At 45.0% G+C, this 20,614-nt stretch overlaps 1 protein-coding gene across 3 annotated transcripts in view; it reads right to left on the bottom strand.

Annotated features, from left to right (window-relative positions):
- Positions 1 to 795: 795 nt before the first annotated feature.
- Positions 796 to 20,614, bottom strand: part of htr4 (5-hydroxytryptamine receptor 4) — a 163,110-nt gene continuing 143,291 nt past the window's right edge. For all 3 annotated transcript variants that reach the window (XM_026185333.2, XM_080309274.1, XM_026185309.2), the window contains one exon: positions 796 to 4,793. In XM_026185333.2, coding sequence (XP_026041118.1) covers positions 4,706 to 4,793 — 88 coding nt within the window. In that variant the 3' untranslated portion in view covers positions 796 to 4,705. The remainder of the gene's footprint in view (positions 4,794 to 20,614) is intronic.

The following is a 20,614-nucleotide window of genomic DNA, read 5'->3' as shown; positions in this document are numbered from 1 at the left end:
TCAAGACATCACTTTGCCAAAATGCTATTCGAATTCTATTGCCTTTGCTTCACTTATCGCAAGGCGCCTTGTACTTTTAAGATGGAAGCAGGAAGCTCCTCCCACACATGAACAGTGGCTTGCGGAGCTCATGAGGTTTTTACATTTAGAAAAGATGAGATATACACTGGCAGGTTCAACCACCAAATTTCTTAAGGCATGGAAGTCATTCCTGATGTACATGGAAACATTTAAAATGACCACCTTATCATGACCGGATGCCATATCTCTATATCACTATCATAGTTAACTGTACACTGAATGTCCCTTATACATTTTATTTTTATATTTGTTTGTTGTTGTTTGTTTGTTTTTTTTGTTGTTTTGTAGGGGTTTCTTTGGTTTGTTTGTTTGTTTTCCTTCTCTAGTTCTGTTATCTTTTGGGGTATTGTAAATACTGAACAGCAAAATACTGTATGTTCAATGTTTTGTTGTTAACATGCTGCTGTGACTGAAAATAAAATTTATAAAAAAAAAAGAAAAAGGATGACTTTGGTTTAAATGGTAAAACACTGAATGAGAAAGCAGAAGTGAGCAATACTTCCATTCATCACTGACTAGTGATGAAGTCTTGTCTGGGCTTTATCATCAAGTTTCAGTTCGCTAAACTGAAACTTCATCTTTATGAGCTTCACGTATCAAAAGGAAAGCGAGCTCGGCTTAGCTCGGCGGCGGTAACGAAGCGCTTTCATTACGTTTCGATCAGTCGACTGATGCCGTCTCTGTGTTCAGACTCACAAAGAAAATCAACAGCAGGCTTATCAACGTTTCTTTAATTCTCCTTTATCAGAACTGTCACATAGCAACAGAAACAAAGTCATACATATGTCAGCTCCCTGAAAGAGAAGCTTTTCTGCTCTTTTAATACATGAAAATACCCATTTTGTTCTGTCAAAATAAATACTGAAGAGTTTTATAAAAGTCATTTTGTCTCCTTTGGACAGGTTATGGGAGTTATATGTTTAGTTTATATACACATTCATGCTGCAGGCTGTGAACAGAAGTTAAAGAACCCGTCAGAGGTTTGACAGAACAAAATGGGTTTGTTCCAAACCTCTGACGGGTTCTGCAGACGTGATTCAGAGAAAGAGGAAGACGCACCAGACGTGCAGCTGGCAGCTGCTGTTCACATCCTGCTGCATGCATACATTCTGCACTCTGCTGGAAGTCTTTATCCTGATTCTGTCAATGCCATCAATGAAAGATCCAGCTGTGTTTCCTATAAAGCAGGACTTGGACAGCAGCCATGAAATGCTGGAGCATGTGGGGGGCGTCCTCCGCCTGCTCTGCCGAGAACCTTGGTCCCAAGATGATGTGTGAGCTCACGAAAGCAGAACCTTGTTGATCGCGGTGGATAAACTGGAGGTTATGAACACACTGAAGGTGTAGTGCAGTCACAGCCCCTCAAGATAAGAAGATTTGTTGTGATTTTGTGTTTCTCTCTCTAAATGCTTTGAACAAGCTGAAATTTAACTCATCTGTTTCCTCCCTTTAACCGCAGGAACAAACTTTGTGTGGCCAGATTAATAAATACCCACTACATCCTGCTGCTGCCTGTGCTTTTAGGCTCTAGTGAGAGTAGAAACAGAGAGTAGAAACTGACCTCTGTAGTCACAAGGCCAAACATTAAACGAGCTCCTCTGCAGAACTCTGAGTGTGAGCATGCAGTGTTAATCCAAGGCTGTCGTCAGACTTGATAAGACCTACATGTTTCACACGTGGAGGTGTTTCCAGTTTGGCTGCATATCCCTCTGGCCTCACACTTGCTCTCCAAACAGACAGGTGATGCTTTTGGTCTGTTTAAAAAAAACTGTACCATTAGAGTTTTTAAAGGTTGGAGAGCCCAGGTTTCCAACACACACAAGGACGGGCACCGACTGATGTCACAGAGAGACAGTTAAAAGGAAGACTGATGATTCAGAGACACTGTCTGCAGGGATGTTAGCGAGGGACGGATCAGCTGCTTAAAGCCAGAATTCACTTTAGAAGGAGGCGATGCTGCTGCTCGCCAACTGGCTCGGATTATCTTGCCCGCACGCTTCATGTCACCGATGCTCAGAACACTGGACGACTTAAAGATCAGCTGTGTGAGGACTCTGGTGCCACACTCATAATAACAATAACAATAAATGAGAAATCATTTTGAAAAACTGCACACTTCCTGTTTGGGATCCACATCAGGAACAGTTCAGGAACTTTTCATGACAAAAGCAGCTTTGAAGTATATTTTCTGTTTGCTAAAATCTTCACGGCCCTTTACGAACCTTTTGCCCTGCTCTCCCGCTCTCAGGGGCACTGGCACAGAAACAGGCAGCCTGGGTTGGAGCTGCACCTTCAGAGAAGCGAGCAGTGAGAACAGCATCTGATCCGGTTACACGAAATTACTCCAAATTGCAAAGGATTGTGGGCAGAGGTGGAACGCGTCTGAGCCCTGAAAGCCAACTGCTTTTCAATTTTGGAGAATCGATTGCAAGTACATTATGAACTGAGGTCTAACCACGGTCTGGGCACGCTGTTTTCTCATAAATTCTTATGAGTTGGTGTAAACACGGAACAATGAGGCCTTAATTTCAATGTCTTTAACATTTAAAGTGATTCTCGAGTCCACAGATACGCGTAGGAACAAAACACGCCCGCGTTACCGGCCTCGCCGTGCATTTGCAGGCCAAAGCATAACCGAAAAACTGTGTTTATGACCACGCTCACCATCTGCACATATCCAACTGCAGCTGACATCCACCCGTGTGCCGGAGCAGCACGGGTGGATGTCAGTCTGGGAAGTTGAACGTGGTTGGATATTTCCACTTAGCCATCTCTGATGATGAGTAACTACCTTTCCGTGTCAAGAGCTCCTCGTCTGTCTTTGTGTTGCAGCATCAGCGCTCAGCAGTGTGTCCCTCTGATTAAGAGATCTGAGAGGACTGCTTGCCTCTGCCTCTGTATGACATCAGCCTTGGTCTCTGAATTTTGTTGCTTTACAGATATCTTTTCATTAACAGCTCTGTGCAGTGAGAGGAATGTTTTTATCAGCAAAAAAAGAAGAGCCAGAAACAAGAAGTAGAATTAGCTGAATGTGAGAGGCGAGCCTGCTCCAATGTTAAACTTTCATGTTTGCTCACAGTCAAACCTTCAATCGTTTTTTTGTGAAGAACATTTTGACCAAAAGAGGACCACAAATCTCCACAGTAAGCAGATACTAAGCAGCCCTGGAGTGACCTGGGTTCGTTGGACTGTCACGACCACAATGTTAGCAAAAAGGGCCAATTTAAATCAGCGGCAGAGAAGCTGCGGCAGCAACATTAATTTCATCATTGTCCCGCCAAAGCACAGGATCTGCCTCTGGAACGTGCTTCTCTTTCGCCTCCTGCTATTTTCTAACGCCGTGTGTGTTTTGGAGCTGGGTCACCATTTAACCGGGTGTGTCAGACCTGCCACCGACTGTAAAATGAAGATGTACACGTCGCAGAGCTGCAGTTCGAGCCTCACATGCCCAAGTCTCTCAGCCACCTTCAGCACAAGTGAGGGTGATAGGGGACGAAAGCAGTGACATTCATGCTCTGGTGAGTTTACTTTTAACCGGCGTCCAGCGTGTCGTAGTGCTCAGAGACTCTAGAGGTGCTGGGCCGCGTAAAGCTTCCTCGACTCGAGGCCTTTACGCACCGAGCGCGTTGCAAAAAACGAAATTTGGAATTTTTCACATGCTGCGATTTGTTACCAAACGCAGCGATCCGATTGGACTCAGTTTAATCTGGAAAAACAAACGGGACAAATTCATCGTGTGAAATGACACGGCTGATGTGTGACAGCCTTTAAGCCGATTTCTTGTGCTAATGAGAAAAAACACAACAGCAGCAGCAGGAAGAGTCCTGCATGGAGGCACGCAGGGAAACAGACGTGACTGCGAGCGGTCGGCTTGTTCAGGTTTCATGAGTGCAAATGCTTGTTTATGCAGAGGGGACGTGGTGCGTCAGGGTGGGATGGATGTAACACGGGCTGAATCCCCTTTGAGAGCCTCACAAACACCTCTGACAACACCGAAATGACCAACACTTCCAATCACTCATTGCAGCTCTCACTGTGGAAGAGAGACAATCACTCAGATGGTGGCGTATGAGCACAGCAGCCTCTGTAATAATGCACTTGGACAGTTTAAATCAAGGCTTAAATGCAACCTTATGCTCTCGGCCGAGTGAGGATTCATGAGACTTTGTGTGGATATTCGGAAAAAGCAGTTAGAAACTGAAACACTTGGTTTAAAGGCTCATTTACAGGGACATCGTGGAAACAACGCAATCACAAACGGGTCCGTTGAGTGTCATCGGAAAGCTTTGGCCACATGATTCACTTCCAAGTCATTAATCACATTCTCCTACAGACGCCACTGCCATGTGTGGTGGCCAGCGGCCCACTGATGACATCGCCGTCCTGGTTCTGCTCAGTGTCATCTGGCCTCTGCAGACGACAGAACCAATGCGACACAGCGCTGGCTTTATATGCTCGCCTCACGGGCGGGTCAAGTCTCGGCAGAGCTTTGAAACCAGATGGCCCACTGGCAGTGCCCCGCCCCTCTGACACACCGCTAAAGTCCTGCTGGGCTCTAGATTCGTAGCATCGATGACGGATTTCAGCTCCAGATGTGTGAAGGCGGCGGTGTCCGTGCCGTTGGTCACAAGCAGGACTCGTGAGACTCTATGTGGGTGTGCAGGGACTTCTTCTCCTGCTCTGAGTGGTTCCCATTGTGGAGCACGCAATACCTGAAAACACAGACGGAGGGAGTTAATTTAACAGGCAGAAAGAAGCAGCCTCCAAAATGACAAATCTGTTCCACTATTCACACAGCTTTCAGTGTCTGCTGAGGAGCACGTCACGGCTGTAAGACCATTCAAATAAGCAGAATACGGAGAATAAGGAGCGCATCGAGAGGAGGAAAGAGCTTTCAGTGAGTCTGTCTGAAACACTAAACCAGCACACATGCACAGGCTTCTGCTTTACTGTTGCATTTATGCTGAAAGCTGACACTGACTGGGCCACCACAAAAATCCATGAGCTCATCGGAGCAAAAGTGAAACACCTGAAACGTGAAGGAAGGGTCTGAATGAGAAGTCGGAGCTGAGTGGATGAGATAAGTGGTGTGGAGTTACATTAAACCATCTGCAACCTGACCAACACTCAGAGGAGAGGACGGGAAACCCGAGCTGGACTCAGATGAAGCAGCTCTGGGACTCCAACACAAATAAATAAGAGCAGTCACACACAAAAGGAAAAGGCACTTTCTAATTAAAGAGAGAGGGACGTCAGACCGGGGAGTGATCTCAGCTAACGCCTTTTATCGTTGTCATAATGGGAAAAGAAGTGTTTCAGGAGCTTTTTAACGCCGACAGCAGTCAGACTGGGAGGACAGTGTTCACCAGCTGACCTAAAACACACTCCATCTCCAAACCAGAGCTAAATACAAGCGTGAAACCAAACTGCTGCACTTCATATCGATATAAAAATGAAATAATGAGAGGAGCTGGAGGGAGCAACCATCTTTAAACACGTGCAAAACCAATGAGATGCAGACTCAGAAAAAAGATCACCTAAAATAAGTTTCATATTAATGTAGACGAACGTAATAATCGAGCACGCTGTTGTGGTGTGCTGCATTTTCAGCTGTGAATCAGCTGAGAGTATTATTATTAGTATTACTGAGAAGAGAAAAAGGAAACATCAATGAACTTTAAGTTTGAAAAGGCCAGTGAAGATGTGCCTTCTGCAGCTAATAAAAAAACAGAGGTGTCTGATATTAGAAAATGACCCAGCTGGGAGGAGGTCCCGGGTTCAATGTGAGGGCTGACGTTCAAGTGCTCAGTCTCGTTCTGAACGCGCTGATTCCAGCATGATTTCCTCCTGCAGCCTGGAGCTGCTCACAGCACAAAAGATCCTTCCAGCAGGAGGACTCACAAACCTACAGAGAAAACTCAGGACCCTGCTCCAAGAAATGTGTGTGCACCATGTGCGGCACCTGTGTGCACGCACTGTGTGCACTCACAGGTGTGTGCATGCACAGAGTACGTGATTGCATACATGTTTTGTGTACGTAGACAGTGTGCGCGCAGGCTAAAACTATTACGAGCTGTTTACGCAAACACCCCGGCCCAACACACTTCCTGCCGACTAACTGGCCGTGAAATGCGTCTTCCAGACAGCCGCGAACATTTAAAGCTTCTCAAATGCAGACAGCTGCACATTCTCGTCATAGCACTACTCCAAATTGCTGCCACATTGCGGCGTTCAACCCTCGCCAGCCTCACTGAGGGGGGAACAAAGATGCTGGCTGAATCGGGACCCTCACTTTGATTCCAGGGGCCCCCTTACCTGCCAGCGTCTGCACTACAGATAAAGTTCAATAGGTACAGGATGTGACATCATCAATGGATCACCCTGTGGGTATTCAGTCTAATTATTAATGTGTTTATGTGAAAGAGGCGGAGTTTACAGTACGTAACCAATCAGGAGCATGGACAGGTGTACAGAGAGCAGAGTATTATAATTATATAACAGTTGCCTTAAGGTGCATTAATATCTTTAAAGGCAATAAACACTAAAAAAACAAAGGAAGATAAAAGGAACATATTAGAAAATGTTCCATATTCACTTAAATGAAAAGACGTGTAAGACAGTTAAAGTTAACCAGTCTCAGGGGAAAAATTATTTCAGCATTAGTTTTATTTTATTAGTCATTTTTAGAAGAGTAAATATGCTCAGTTATACATTTTATATGAGTGAAACATGTGGTAGGCTTTGTAGTGTCTCACACAGTCAGCTGTCATCTTCAGTGACTGTGGTGGGGATGAGATGGAGTCAGTGTGTGATGAATGTGGTCACGGTGCCAATTACACTCGATTACCTGCAAAAATCACAGGAATTCAGTTCAAGCTCAGAGGTCTGAAGCAGAAATTCCTCCACCCACAGTGACGTAGTCGCTAAAGCAGCGGTCCCCAACCCCCGGGCCTCGGACCGGTACCGGTCCGTGAGTCGTTTGGTACTGGGCCGCGAGAGTTGAGGCTCTGGTGTGAAATGTATGATTTTCAGGGTTTTTATCGGTTTTCAGCGTTATGTTGTTATCGTTTTTATCGTTAACTCGGTTTTCCTGGGTCTTTTCACGTGTGTTATGAATAAATCTTCTTTTTTTCGGTACCGGTACTAGTTTTATTTTGTTGTATTCATCCGCGACACCTTAAAGGCCGGTCCGTGAAAATATTGTCGGGCATAAACCGGTCCGTGGCGCTAAAAAGGTTGGAGACCGCTGCGCTAAAGAGCTGACCCCAGTCTCACGGATCGTTCGTGATCATGGCGAGGCTGCGGTCCTGTTTTCACTAAGGTCTAAGGAATCCTCCAGGAACCTTTGAACCACAGAGCTGAACCTGAAGCATCCCTCCTGCTTCACCTTGCATCCTCGGGTTTGCTGCCGGTTGTTTCCTGGCTTCTGCTCCTGGATTTCAGGCTGCAGGTCTGGTTTGTGCTCAGTTCAGATTTGGTTTTTCTGTGAGCCTCAGACTGTGGCAGAGCTTCTGTGTTTTTTGTTTCTCCACATTGCCGTTAAATTAGAGCTCGCCTTCTGTTTGCCATCGCTGCCTTCGACACCCTGCAGACACGTCCTCGTGTCACATAGCTGTGGATCCTGTGGCAGCGAGCCGTCATGTGAGCAGACTGTGCTTTCTGCTTTGCTGCACAGACGTCAGTCCAGCTAGCACCTTTGTGAAACAGCCCAATCAGATACAAGGAAACCAACCATAATGCATTAACATGTAACAAGCAGCAGTTTCATTCATCAGAATCAATGAACATCCCAGTGTTTCGTTGAAAAGCTCAAACTGAAGAAAACTAAAAGCTCAAAAAACCGCTCAGCTCTGCACGAACACAGACAGCGGTGTTCAGACAGCGGAAGTCGACCAAAGGCAGGAATGCACTTTCATATCTGGAAGAAGTGAAACTGTGGAAACGGATCCGTCCTGTGTTTAGCCGAGGCTTTGTTTGTACACAGCTGAGCCAACGGGCCAACTGGCAGAGCAGGACGGAGAGGCCGGGGAGGGAGACACGAGGCCCGGATCACAGGCAGACTAAACATTTCTGCACATTCTGGGCACTGGTGTGGCCAGCATTCATCTTGATGAAGTGCCCTGAGCAAAACTTTGAACGTGCTAAGCAACGGACATGATGCCCCGTGTGGGCGGGAGTTGAAGACGAATATCAGCCAGATAACGTAGAAACACATATTTCATACGCTGTGATCTGGACTGTGTCACACTTACAGAAAATAAACATTTTCTCTGAGCTCACAGGAAACTTCAAGTTCCCGACTTTCCCGATGCTGATGAAAACAGCGAGCATGCACATCTGCGGAAAAAGGAAGAGATGGTGGCATCGTTGTGCCTCTGTAGAACAAACTCTGGGATCGTCTCATTTTTCATTGATTTTCCTGCTGAAATCAGAAGAAAGTTTGATAAATTGAATAACTGAATTTAGAGCCAAGAGTTTCAGTAAGTGTCGCCATTCGTCCTCGTGTTCTGTGTCAGCTTATTAATGCTGTTAAAGCTCATCCAATCACTGTGCACCTGCTCTGACACTCACAGTTTCACGTCAGGCGTGCAGCAGTAAATAAATCACTCTGAATGTCGTGGCATCTTTCAAGAGCACAAGCAGGGATGGAGGCAAACCCAGCGTCATGCAGCACCTTTGGGGGGGCGTGGCCAGTCTGGCGTGGTAAACTGACGCATGAATAACAGTCTTTCTAAGGCTACATGTTTCTATTGTTTCACCTGTCATTTAACGTTGTCAAGTATGAAAGCCTCAAATCGCTGCGTGCCGCGGCACATTTTAAACCTCACGTCACCTTTGCAGTTTAATTTACAGGCTCAGGGATGCGCTTTACTCAAGCTCTCTCAAACTCTTCTCTTGTTTTAATTTCAGGTTACTGCAGACACACAGGTGTGGCCCCACGTTCTCTCCACCGTCTGTGACAGGAACACATCTGCTGATGGTGAGGATCACCAACCCTCACCATCGAACCGAACCGATGTTGCTCAGCAAATGCTGAGATGTTCTAGCATTTGAAGCAGCCAGCGTCTCCACAACGATCCAACCCCACGGACGGCCGCTTGATGTGTCGTCCCTGCTCCGTTTCCTCCAATCACAGGTGATCGTTACAATCAGGAAGCTCTGTGTGTGTGTCTGTGTGTGTGGTCTGTTTCTCCCCAGTTTAACTGTTAAGAAAGCAGAAGTGAGTCTTGAAAACACGTTGGGGCGCTGATAAAGGCGGGGGAGGTGTGTGTGTAATAGATTTGAGGGGAATACAATAGGCAGGAATTTGAATAGGAAAGAGATTACGCCGTATTGAGCTAACCGAAAAGAATGAGACGGAGAATTTTATGCAAAAATTATTCAAACTTCACGCCCACGAGGAATGGCTGTTTCCATCTCAGATACAGTCTGGCATAAGAAATATGAGTTTCTGAGAGGACTGAATACGGAGAGGAAATATATTCTACATAAAGCACTGATGTGAACTCCTTTGACCTTCAGGAAGATTTATTTGTTACTATGCAGGTAAGCACGAGCACTCCGAGCACGCAGAATGCCATCACCTCGACTGCAGAAACGCCAGTTTGGGAACAAAAAGAGGTGATAAGGAACTCATTTACAAAGCACCACTGGAAGCAAACTTTTCCCTCTGAGCTGGAAGAAGAAGCCAAACTTCCTGAGTAAAGCTTCACTGCTTCAGAGCCAAAAGGAAAAGCCTGAAAGTGCTAACACAGCTGACGTCAGGTCTGCAGAGGGCATCAGAAGTTTGGACTTTCATAGGATTACATCTGCGCACGTTTTTAGAAAGGATTCGACCTGCCGCAGGTAAACAGACACAGGAAATCCTGGAGGTACGTGCTGTCTGCACAGCCATCGAGCACCATGTCTTGTACATGCTCTGAAGGATGACGGTTAAGGAGAAACCGACGATGACTGGAATTTTCTGCTCAAAGCTCACAGAAGCTAAAAAAGAGAGGGTAAAAAGGGCCAAACAAAGCCCCGTCCCAGCTCATTTAAACCTGCACAGCTCTTTCATGATGTTTGAATCGATGCTTTTAACAGCAAGTAGAAAGACAGCGGCTGTGTTCCCGGTGCCACACACAGCTTCAGCTTTTCCTTTATTTCTCCTTGTTTATCGGTTCGATTAAACTCATTTCAGCAGGAAATACACCTGTGTCTACTAAAGAGCTCATCCTGGACCAGTCCACAGAGACATTTAACAACATCCTGCAGAGATGCTGCCACACATATAACACAACTCATAGAACTCAACACAAACAGAACAAAACTCTACATTTAAACAGGAAGTTAAGTAAAAGAGGAATATATTCAGGAGCAAATAAGAACTGAGCACCATGAATGGAGCTGACGACGCCTGTGAGAGCTCATTAATCCAGAAGTGTTCCTTGGTGTGTCTGCAGCTCCTGCCTTTTGAACCTCCAACCAGAGATGGTCCTCTTTGGCTCCCCAATTTTTTCAGAGGATCAGATCAGCCAGGCAGCGCGTCAAACCAAAAAGATTGTCGCTCATTTCCTGGGACACACCTGCTTTGGCTCCTCTCCTCTGGTTTCCACTCAGGTATCAATTTCAGGATCCTCCCATTTGTCTAAAAGTCAGTCATGGTCTCCAACCTCTCACACGCCTCTCCAGCTTACAGGTTCCTCCGGTCAGCTGGTCGGATGCTCCTGACTGTCCCCATTCTAGATTTGGCCTGCTGAACAGCATCCAAACATCCTGTGGGCTCACTGTGTCTCCTGCACCTCTTTTAGCCACGTCTTTATAATGAGTGTTTCCCTCATGTACTTGTACCCAGTATAGGTGTCTTTATAAAAGCATTTAATCTGAGTCACTCATGCTTCATTTTAATCTTGATCACCTGATTAAAAACCAGTTCTGTGGTCTTCATGAAGCTTCAACTTTAAATCAAAGAAGTACAGACAGCCTGACTGCAGCGCTGAAATGAAATGTTTATGTAAAAATATGGCTGCGACTCATTAAGTCCAACAAAGTGGAAGCAGAAAGTTTGACAGAGATAAAGCAGGAGGTGTGTGTGTGGTCAGCGTTCCCTGTTAAAGCTCAGACAGCTCATCAGCATGTTTCACCCTGCAGCGTTTAAAGCCGAAAACAATAAAGCGCAGAAACGCTGCTCAGAGTCTAATCAGCTGCTGCGAGGATGCCTCCTCCGGGCCCGACATGCACATCGCAGCACACGATGCATCACTGTCTCCCACATCTTCTCTGCCGTCATGGTGATCGCCAGCTCCCCGCTGAGCTGCGTGGGATTGAAGCGCAGCTCGCTGTACGCGGCATCACTCTGCAAACGGAGCTGAAGACAGCAGCTGAACTTCATTTTTTTCTGAGAGGTGACCCTGACCGTGTCAGTGAGAAGCAGCTTCCTGAAACAGAACAGCTACTCATATGAACAGTGACACAAACCAGCCAGTCGCCGGCATGCCTTTATCTGTTCTTTGCAACAAGTTTAATTGCACAGAACAGAACTGCAATTCTGCTTTTTGCTTGAAAGTCCCAGAACCACTTAAACAGGCTCTTATTCTGAAACATCTGAAGGTGAACACTCAGTGCTTCACTGTAAATGTCACACCTGGGGTCCCACCTGACCACTCACTGAAATCTACTTCCTCAGCGACCTAACCAGGTGTGCCCCGCCTCTCAACCCATCACAGCTGGGGCAGGCCCCACACCCTGTGACCCCCAATGGAATAAGCTGAATAAACTTCACAGTAAATAAAATATAGACAGAAAAAATGAAAAAAAAGTGTAAAAACTTAACATGAAAATACAGACCTTCTTATTAAAAATATAATAAACAACCAGCCACATTTTCTTTGTGTCACTGGTTTTTAAATGGTGTAACAAAATCTCAATGAATGAGGCAGCGAGGGAAAGAGCAAGAACCGGGACCTGGTCCAGCACCGAGCCTGCAGGCGAGAGCTCCAGACATGACTCTGAAACGCTAAAGTCAATAAACCCGATTGATTTGAGCTGTTTATCATAACTCAGTGTTAACTATAAAACTCAAATAAAAAGCAGTGATTTATGACACTTTCATTTGTCCTCATAAATCACTCGAAAGGCGGGGCCAAAGATCTTATTTTGGCACAAACAGGTTGGTATTCCTCTCTTCTGTTGGTGGTCATGAAGCGTACTGATGGGATGGAGGCACATGCTGCTACTTATATGAAGAAGTCAGTGTGGAAGCCTCTGAGCAGATAAAACACACCTAAAAAAATATATACACACTCCTGCACAGCCCGATGGTCCTTTGGTTTCTCAGCTCTCTACAGTGAGCCACAGTCTAAATCAGAGACGCTGGAGGCGCGTTGAGCTGAGCAGCACCAAGGCTGAAAACACTCACAGGCAGGAGGAGGGGGAAGAATGCAGGCGGGTCGCAGGGAAGTAAACACAGCACATGTGCATGCTTCACTGCATCTATACATGCATGCATACTGTACACAACATGGGGGTGGCTGAAAGATGCTAAAAATATACAAGCAGAGCCGTCTGAGCTTCCAGGTGACTTTCACATAGTGTGTGTGTGTGTGTGTGTGTGTGTGTGTGTGTGTGTGTGTGTGTGTGTGTGTGTGTGTGTGTGTGTGTGTGTGTGTGTTTTCTAGGAATGAGAGTGCTGGCTCTCAGCAGATCAGAGGTTTGATTATTTTTGGATGACTGACTTCTGCAGCGTTCCTCGGCTAATTGCCTACATGACTGGAATGAGGACAAAAAAGCAGCGTGTGTTTGCACGTGTGCGACTGCACGTACACACTGCTTTAAAACAACGAGATAGAATTACTTTTATAAATACTCTACTCCTTTTTGTCACTACAGATCCCTCAGCCCCACCTAAGGCCTAAACTACAGTAAAGTATTTGGATTACACCACCAAACAGCTTGTTGTTGACTTCAGCACGTTTCCACTGCTGACCCATGATAACACTTATCCCTAAAATGGAGATGCAATGAAAGCGACTTATTGTCACGTCACTGGTTTGATGTTGATTATTTGTTGTTGGCTAACCAGCTGTTTTGGTCGTCGGGACAAATAAGCTCCAGCGACCAAAGAGTTCTCTGTCCTCAGATGATGGAGACGATTCACACTGACACCTCTGAGATCTACAAGACTCAGAGGCTAACATGACGAGCTAACACGATTGTGGTCAGGTTTATGCAACTTTATTCATACTTTTCTGTATATATTATCTGGAAATGTTGCACCCTTTCTGAACAAAATGCTGAATTCTTGTGTTAAATCCATTTCTACACAGACTTTCAGCAGTAGCAGCAACGTGTGCCTGTTAAAATGCCAAATAAAGATTCATCACAGTGTAAAAGAGGAAATATTAAATATGTTCATTTAGTTGAATCACAATATTTGTACCATACACAAGCACCCATCCATGTGCATGCATGAGAACTGGAGATGGGAATGGAGACCCGGTTCTCAATAGTTAAGTTCCTTGGAGTTGTTACTCTGCTTGCCTGAGATCCGCAGTCAGCTGATCTCAGTCGGTGTGCTGGAGGAGGAAACAGTGGTGGATATGAAGGGATCGTTTGTGTGTCGTCATTAGGATGGGGTTTGTGTTGCAGTGTGCAACGGCAGCCTCAGGTTTATATTATTAAATGTAATTATGAGACTGTGTGTTTACAGAATAACATGAATATAAGACACACAGATGAAAGTACTTTCTCTGGTGAGACACTAAAATAACACGCTGCATCAGTTTGATCAAAAGTAATGCTTAATGTGTAATGTTTTTAGAGTAATGACGCCAGCACTGATCAGAACAAAGATGGGAAAACCTCGAATAGGCACAAACGTGCAACGTGCTGTCTCTGATACACTGCTGAGAGTATAAACTATAATAGTCACATCACTATGAAATATGATAAAATGAGGGGATACGTATGAATGTGCACGTATCACCTCTGTGGTATGTAAAGTACTGCTGATTCAAAGTTAATATGTCAGTTCAGTTAAAGTTGACATTATTTGATATATTTGTGGGAGACAAGTCAGCTCATTCCATTTTACAGTGCATGCCTTCTTCAAGTGTTTTACTGAAGCAACAGAGCATGAATAAAGCCAGAGTGACCAGTAAGGACACTGGAAGTGACAGATCTGGGTCTCCACAAAAGATTTGTTTTTGTGAAAAAAAATCACAGAAATCCAAAAATTCATCGTCTTCATCGTGGTGAAACTTTCATCGTCCACAGGAACAACAAAAACACCGATGTCAGCGGTGGTTCACGCTCCGACGACAGCTTTCTAAAAATGGACCGGCTGTTTTCTCAGAGAGCTCGGCAGCATTCGAATTTAAACCTGATTCAAATTAAAACTTGATATTTGTGTGGATTTGACAACCAGTCTTTGTTTGCTCATTTGTGCGACCGGCAATGAATCCAAGCACCAGTTTACAGAAAAGTCTGAAAGCATACTGTGTACTTGTTCTTGGTCCCGGGATGATGACATCTAACTGGACTGTAAACACTTGTTTTGACATGTTATTGTAAATATGTCATGTTTGCCACGGTCCTCTGGTTTTAAAACCAACGCTTGGTACTTTTTCTGCATGAACGATCGCCCTGTGTCACCAGGAGAAGACTCGCACAGCATTTACGTCCCGTTGCTTCAGCGCCGCCACGTTTATCGGTGCTGAGCTCACAGATATTTATTCACACGCGGCTTCCTCAAACAGAGACCGGCTCTCAAAGAGCAGATTTTTGATTTACTCTGAGGTGTTAGACAACTCCTGTATACACACCATATTGTTCTGCTAAACATACAAGTGAACACTTGCATTGTATTCTGCAGCCAAGACCTCATTTGATCAATTCTCAATATGAGAATATCGAACTCCCCGGAGTTCCCCGAAGCCCCCGGAGGACTATCATTAGAGGACTGAGCCTCAGATGAAAGCTACAAATATGTCACTGAACAACTGCCTAGAAAAATGCATCCTGACCTCACGCAGTGAACCTTTATCAATCTATGAAGGTCTCCATCTATCCATCTCATTTATTCCAGCTGTCATAGGCCAGACGTTAGCAACTGCAAGAATACAAGGCAATTAGGGCTGCCACAAACGATTATTTTGATAGTCGATTAGTCACCAATTATTTTTGCAATTAGTCGACTAATCAGATCATGCATCCATTAGACGTAAAACAGACAGCTTATTGCACCAGCACGCATCTGCTCTTATATAACTATCATTAGCTTACAGCTTTAAGTGTTTAAGGTATGTGCTAACTAAAAATAAAGACAAGATGATAGTTTATTGAATTTTAATGAAATCTGCAGATTTTTTAGGTGAAGTTTAATAAACTCAGCTGTCTGCTGAAAATATGCTAAACGTTTATTTTGTGACCCAGAAAGAATAATAAGAGTAATATTAAAACTAACTAGCTGCCGCCATTGTTGGAAACTGAGCAGGGCCGCACTATGAATTCTGGGATACAGCTTCTTCTTCTTCTTCGGGGTTTAACAGCAGCTGTCATCCTTCTTCATGCAGTGCTGCCATCTTCTGTTTCAGTCCGTTATTACACTCTCTTACAAATCTTACAAAGCTTCAAACGACGCGTCGACGATTTTGATAGTCGACGTAATCGTGACTAGTCGACTAATCGTGCCAGCCCTAAAGGCAATATTAACCTCTATGGGCTGTGGCTTGTTAAGGTTTTCCCACATAGGATATAAAAATTCTTTATTTCTTTTACTATTAATAAAAAGGTAAACTGTCGCACATGAGAGGACTGAAAGACAGAAACTATTAAACAGAGTCATTGTCATTCTTTGATGGCCAAAATGATGTCGCCGTCTCTTTATATATGAAGTAAGGCCAAAAACAACTGACAGCACAAGTATCTGTCCAACCAACAAGAACAATTGCAGCCACATAGTTTCACTATGAGGCCTCAAGACTGTCATGGCAGGTTTCTGGTCAGTCTGGTGGACAGAAGCTCCATCTTTTCCTGCTGTAGAGTTACTCACAGCTGGTATCCAAACGAGTCTATAAAATGATTTATTACAGTGTGGAAAACAGTGGATTTAATCTTCATGTTGTGCCACATAGATGAGGTCAGAGATGGTTGGTTGGTGTCCAAAGCACACTTCATAAAAATTCTTACATTATTAGAAGCTGCATCCACAGACTGTATGGCAGCATGACACAGACAGGTACCTGCTAATCAGTGGCATCCTGTTAACATGGGAGTCTATGGGTACTGACTCACTGCTGCCTCTGCTGGACACCAGAGGAACTGCAGTTCTTAATGTTTCCATGGTTGAATTTTGTTTTACTTGCAGTTTGTCACCAGCCCACTTTGCAGTTTAAAAAAGCTGCTTGACTCATTTTTGCTGGTGCATATAGATCAATCACTACATACTGTAGCTCCCTTTCATTTCATCTGCACGTTTTACTCAGATCTCAGTTTGAGACGGCGCGAATGGTGGATAGTGAAGGAAGGCGAATGGAAAATTTCCTGCCAACCCGAGCTTTCTACCTGGCAGGGAGAAAAACATTACATTTGTGAAGCCTGGAGTCCCACGAGACCAGGGGAAATATCTTCATATTTATACGACGCTCGGAAAAATAAACAGACCTCCATAAACAGAAGACGGTAATCATGAATGAAACCTCAGAGAGATTCAGTGCGTATCTGTGTGTCCAAACTGGGTTTGTGTTCAGATTTGTGTGTCAGTAAAATGAGGAAATAGAAGACAAAAAGACTCTGTGTGTGTGTGTGTGTGTGTGTGTGTGTGTGTGTGTGTGTGTGTGTGTGTGTGTGTGTGTGTGTGTGTGTGTGTGTGTGCATGACAGTAAAACAAAGAGAAGGGGACAGATTCTTTGTTTTCCACCTCATAGTGTGCAGCCTAAAAAATTGAAATGTAATATATATATATATATATATATATATATATATATATATATATATATATATATATATATATATATATATGTATGTATATATATATATATATATATATATATATATATATATATACATATATATATATATATACATATATATATATATATATATATATATATGCAGGGTCCAGTAACCATCACAGTGGCAGATATCCAAGAAAGGGTCTCCAGTATGAAGAGTTGGACAGCACCAGGGCCCGACATGGTTCACGCCTACTGGCTGAAGAAGCTGACTGCACTCCACGAGCGTCTGGCAGCACAAATGAACCAGCTGCTAGTTAACGAAAGACACCCGGAATGGCTAACTGAAGGCCGGACGGTCCTGATCCCCAAGGACCCCAAGAAGGGACCGGTCCCCTCCAACTACCGACCAATAACCTGCCTCAGTACTACATGGAAGCTCCTGTCAGGCATCATATCGGCTAAGATGAACAGGCACATGGGTCAATACATCAGCGGGACACAGAAAGGAATTGGCAAGAATACCAGAGGCGCAAAACACCAGCTACTGGTAGACAGAACAATCAGCCGAGACTGCAAGACCAGACTGACCAACCTGTGCACTGCCTGGATTGATTACAAGAAGGCCTATGACTCAATGCCCCACAGCTGGATACTGGAATGCCTAGAATTGTACAAGATCAATGGGACCCTAAGAGCCTTCATCAGGAACTCAATGGGGATGTGGCGTACAACACTAGAGGCCAACTCCAAGCCCATAGCACAAGTCACCATCAAGTGCGGGATCTACCAAGGAGATGCTCTGTCCCCACTGCTGTTCTGCATAGGCCTGAACCCCCTCAGTGAGATCATTAACAAGACTGGCTACGGATACCGACTACGGAACGGAGCAGTTGTCAGCCACCTCCTGTACATGGATGACATCAAGCTGTATGCCAAGAGTGAACGAGACATTGATTCACTGATCCACACTACCAGGCTATACAGCAATGACATTGGAATGTTGTTCGGACTAGAGAAGTGTAGTCGGATGGTAACAAAGAGAGGGAAGGTAGTCAGAACTGAGGGGATTGAACTACCAGAAGGCAACATTGCAGACATAGAGGACAGTTACAAGTACCTGGGGATCCCGCAGGCAAATGGGAACCATGAAGAGGCCGCTAGAAAGGCTGCAACCACCAAGTACCTGCAGAGGGTCAGGCAAGTCCTGAGGAGTCAGCTGAATGGTAAGAACAAGATCCGAGCCATCAACACATACGCCCTGCCCGTGATCAGATACCCTGCTGGGGTAATAAGCTGGCCAAAGGAGGAGATAGAAACCACTGACATAAAGACAAGAAAGCTCCTTACCATGCATGGAGGGTTTCACCCCAAGTCCAGCACCCTGAGGCTGTACGATAAGCGGAAGGAAGGGGGCCGGGGACTGGTGAGTGTCAGCACCACAGTCCAGGATGAGACAAGGAACATCCAAGAATACATTGGGAAGATGGCCCCAACTGACCGAGTGCTCAGTGAATACCTCAGGCAGCAGAAACCCAAGAAAGAGGAGGGAGACGAGGAACCATCATGGAAGGACAGGCCCCTGCACGGTATGTACCACCGGCAGATAGAGGAGGTGGCTGATATCCAGAAATCCTACCAGTGGCTGAACAAAGCTGGACTGAAAGACAGCACAGAGGCACTAATCATGGCAGCACAAGAACAAGCTCTGAGCACAAGATCCATAGAGGCTGGGGTCTATCACACCAGGCAAGACCCCAGGTGCAGGCTGTGTAAAGATGCCCCAGAGACAATCCAGCACATAACAGCAGGGTGCAAGATGCTAGCAGGCAAGGCATACATGGAACGCCATAACCAAGTGGCCGGCATAGTGTACAGGAACATCTGTGCCGAGTACAACCTGGAAGTCCCGAGGTCAAAATGGGAGATGCCCCCAAGGGTGGTGGAGAATGACCGAGCTAAGATCCTGTGGGACTTCCAGATACAGACGGACAAAATGGTGGTGGCTAACCAACCGGACATAGTGGTGGTAGACAAACAGAAGAAGGCGGCCGTAGTGATCGATGTAGCGGTTCCGAATGACAGCAATATCAGGAAGAAGGAACACGAGAAGCTGGAGAAATACCAAGGGCTCAGAGAAGAGCTCGAGAGGATGTGGAGGGTGAAGGTAACGGTGGTCCCCGTGGTAATCGGAGCACTAGGTGCGGTGACTCCCAAGCTAGGCGAGTGGCTCCAGCAGATCCCGGGAACAACATCGGAAATCTCTGTCCAGAAGAGCGCAGTCCTGGGAACAGCTAAGATACTGCGCAGGACCCTCAAGCTCCCAGGCCTCTGGTAGAGGACCCGAGCTTGAAGGATAAACCGCCCGCAGGGGCGTGCTGGGTGTTTTTATATATATATATATACATATATATATATATATATATATATATACACATATATATATACATACATATATATACATACACATATATATACACACATATATATATATACACACATATATATATATATATATATATATATATATATATATATATATATATATATATATATATATATATATATATATATATACACATACATACATACAGTGGGGCAAAAAAGTATTTAGTCAGCCACCGATTGTGCAAGTTCCCCCACCTAAAATGATGACAGAGGTCAGTAATTTGCACCAGAGGTACACTTCAACTGTGAGAGACAGAATGTGAAAAAAAAATCCATGAATCCACATGGTAGGATTTGTAAAGAATTTATTCGTAAATCAGGGTGGAAAATAAGTATTTGGTCAATAACAAAAATACAACTCAATACTTTGTAACATAACCTTTGTTGGCAATAACAGAGGTCAAACGTTTACTATAGGTCTTTACCAGGTTTGCACACACAGTAGCTGGTATTTTGGCCCATTCCTCCATGCAGATCTTCTCGAGAGCAGTGATGTTTTGGGGCTGTTGCCGAGCAACACGGACTTTCAACTCCCGCCACAGATTTTCTATGGGGTTGAGGTCTGGAGACTGGCTAGGCCACTCCAGGACTTTCAAATGCTTCTTACGGAGCCACTCCTTTGTTGCCCGGGCGGTGTGTTTTGGATCATTGTCATGTTGGAAGACCCAGCCTCGTTTCATCTTCAAAGTTCTCACTGATGGAAGGAGGTTTTGGCTCAAAATCTCACGATACATGGCCCCATTCATTCTGTCCTTAACACGGATCAGTCGTCCTGTCCCCTTGGCAGAAAAACAGCCCCATAGCATGATGTTTCCACCCCCATGCTTCACAGTAGGTATGGTGTTCTTGGGATGCAACTCAGTATTCTTCTTCCTCCAAACATGACGAGTTGAGTTTATACCAAAAAGTTCTACTTTGGTTTCATCTGACCACATGACATTCTCCCAATCCTCTGCTGTATCATCCATGCGCTCTCTGGCAAACTTCAGATGGGCCTGGACATGCACTGGCTTCAGCAGCGGAACACGTCTGGCACTGTGGGATTTGATTCCCTGCCGTTGTAGTGTGTTACTGATGGTGACCTTTGTTACTTTGGTCCCAGCTCTCTGCAGGTCATTCACCAGGTCTCCCCGTGTGGTTCTGGGATCTTTGCT

Source organism: Astatotilapia calliptera, chromosome 2 (assembly GCF_964374335.1).
Source record: "Astatotilapia calliptera chromosome 2, fAstCal68.1, whole genome shotgun sequence".
In the NCBI taxonomy this organism is placed as follows: domain Eukaryota; kingdom Metazoa; phylum Chordata; class Actinopteri; order Cichliformes; family Cichlidae; genus Astatotilapia; species Astatotilapia calliptera.
The sequence above is the reverse complement of the archived record's forward strand: the minus strand, read 5'-3'. Positions and strand labels throughout refer to the sequence as shown.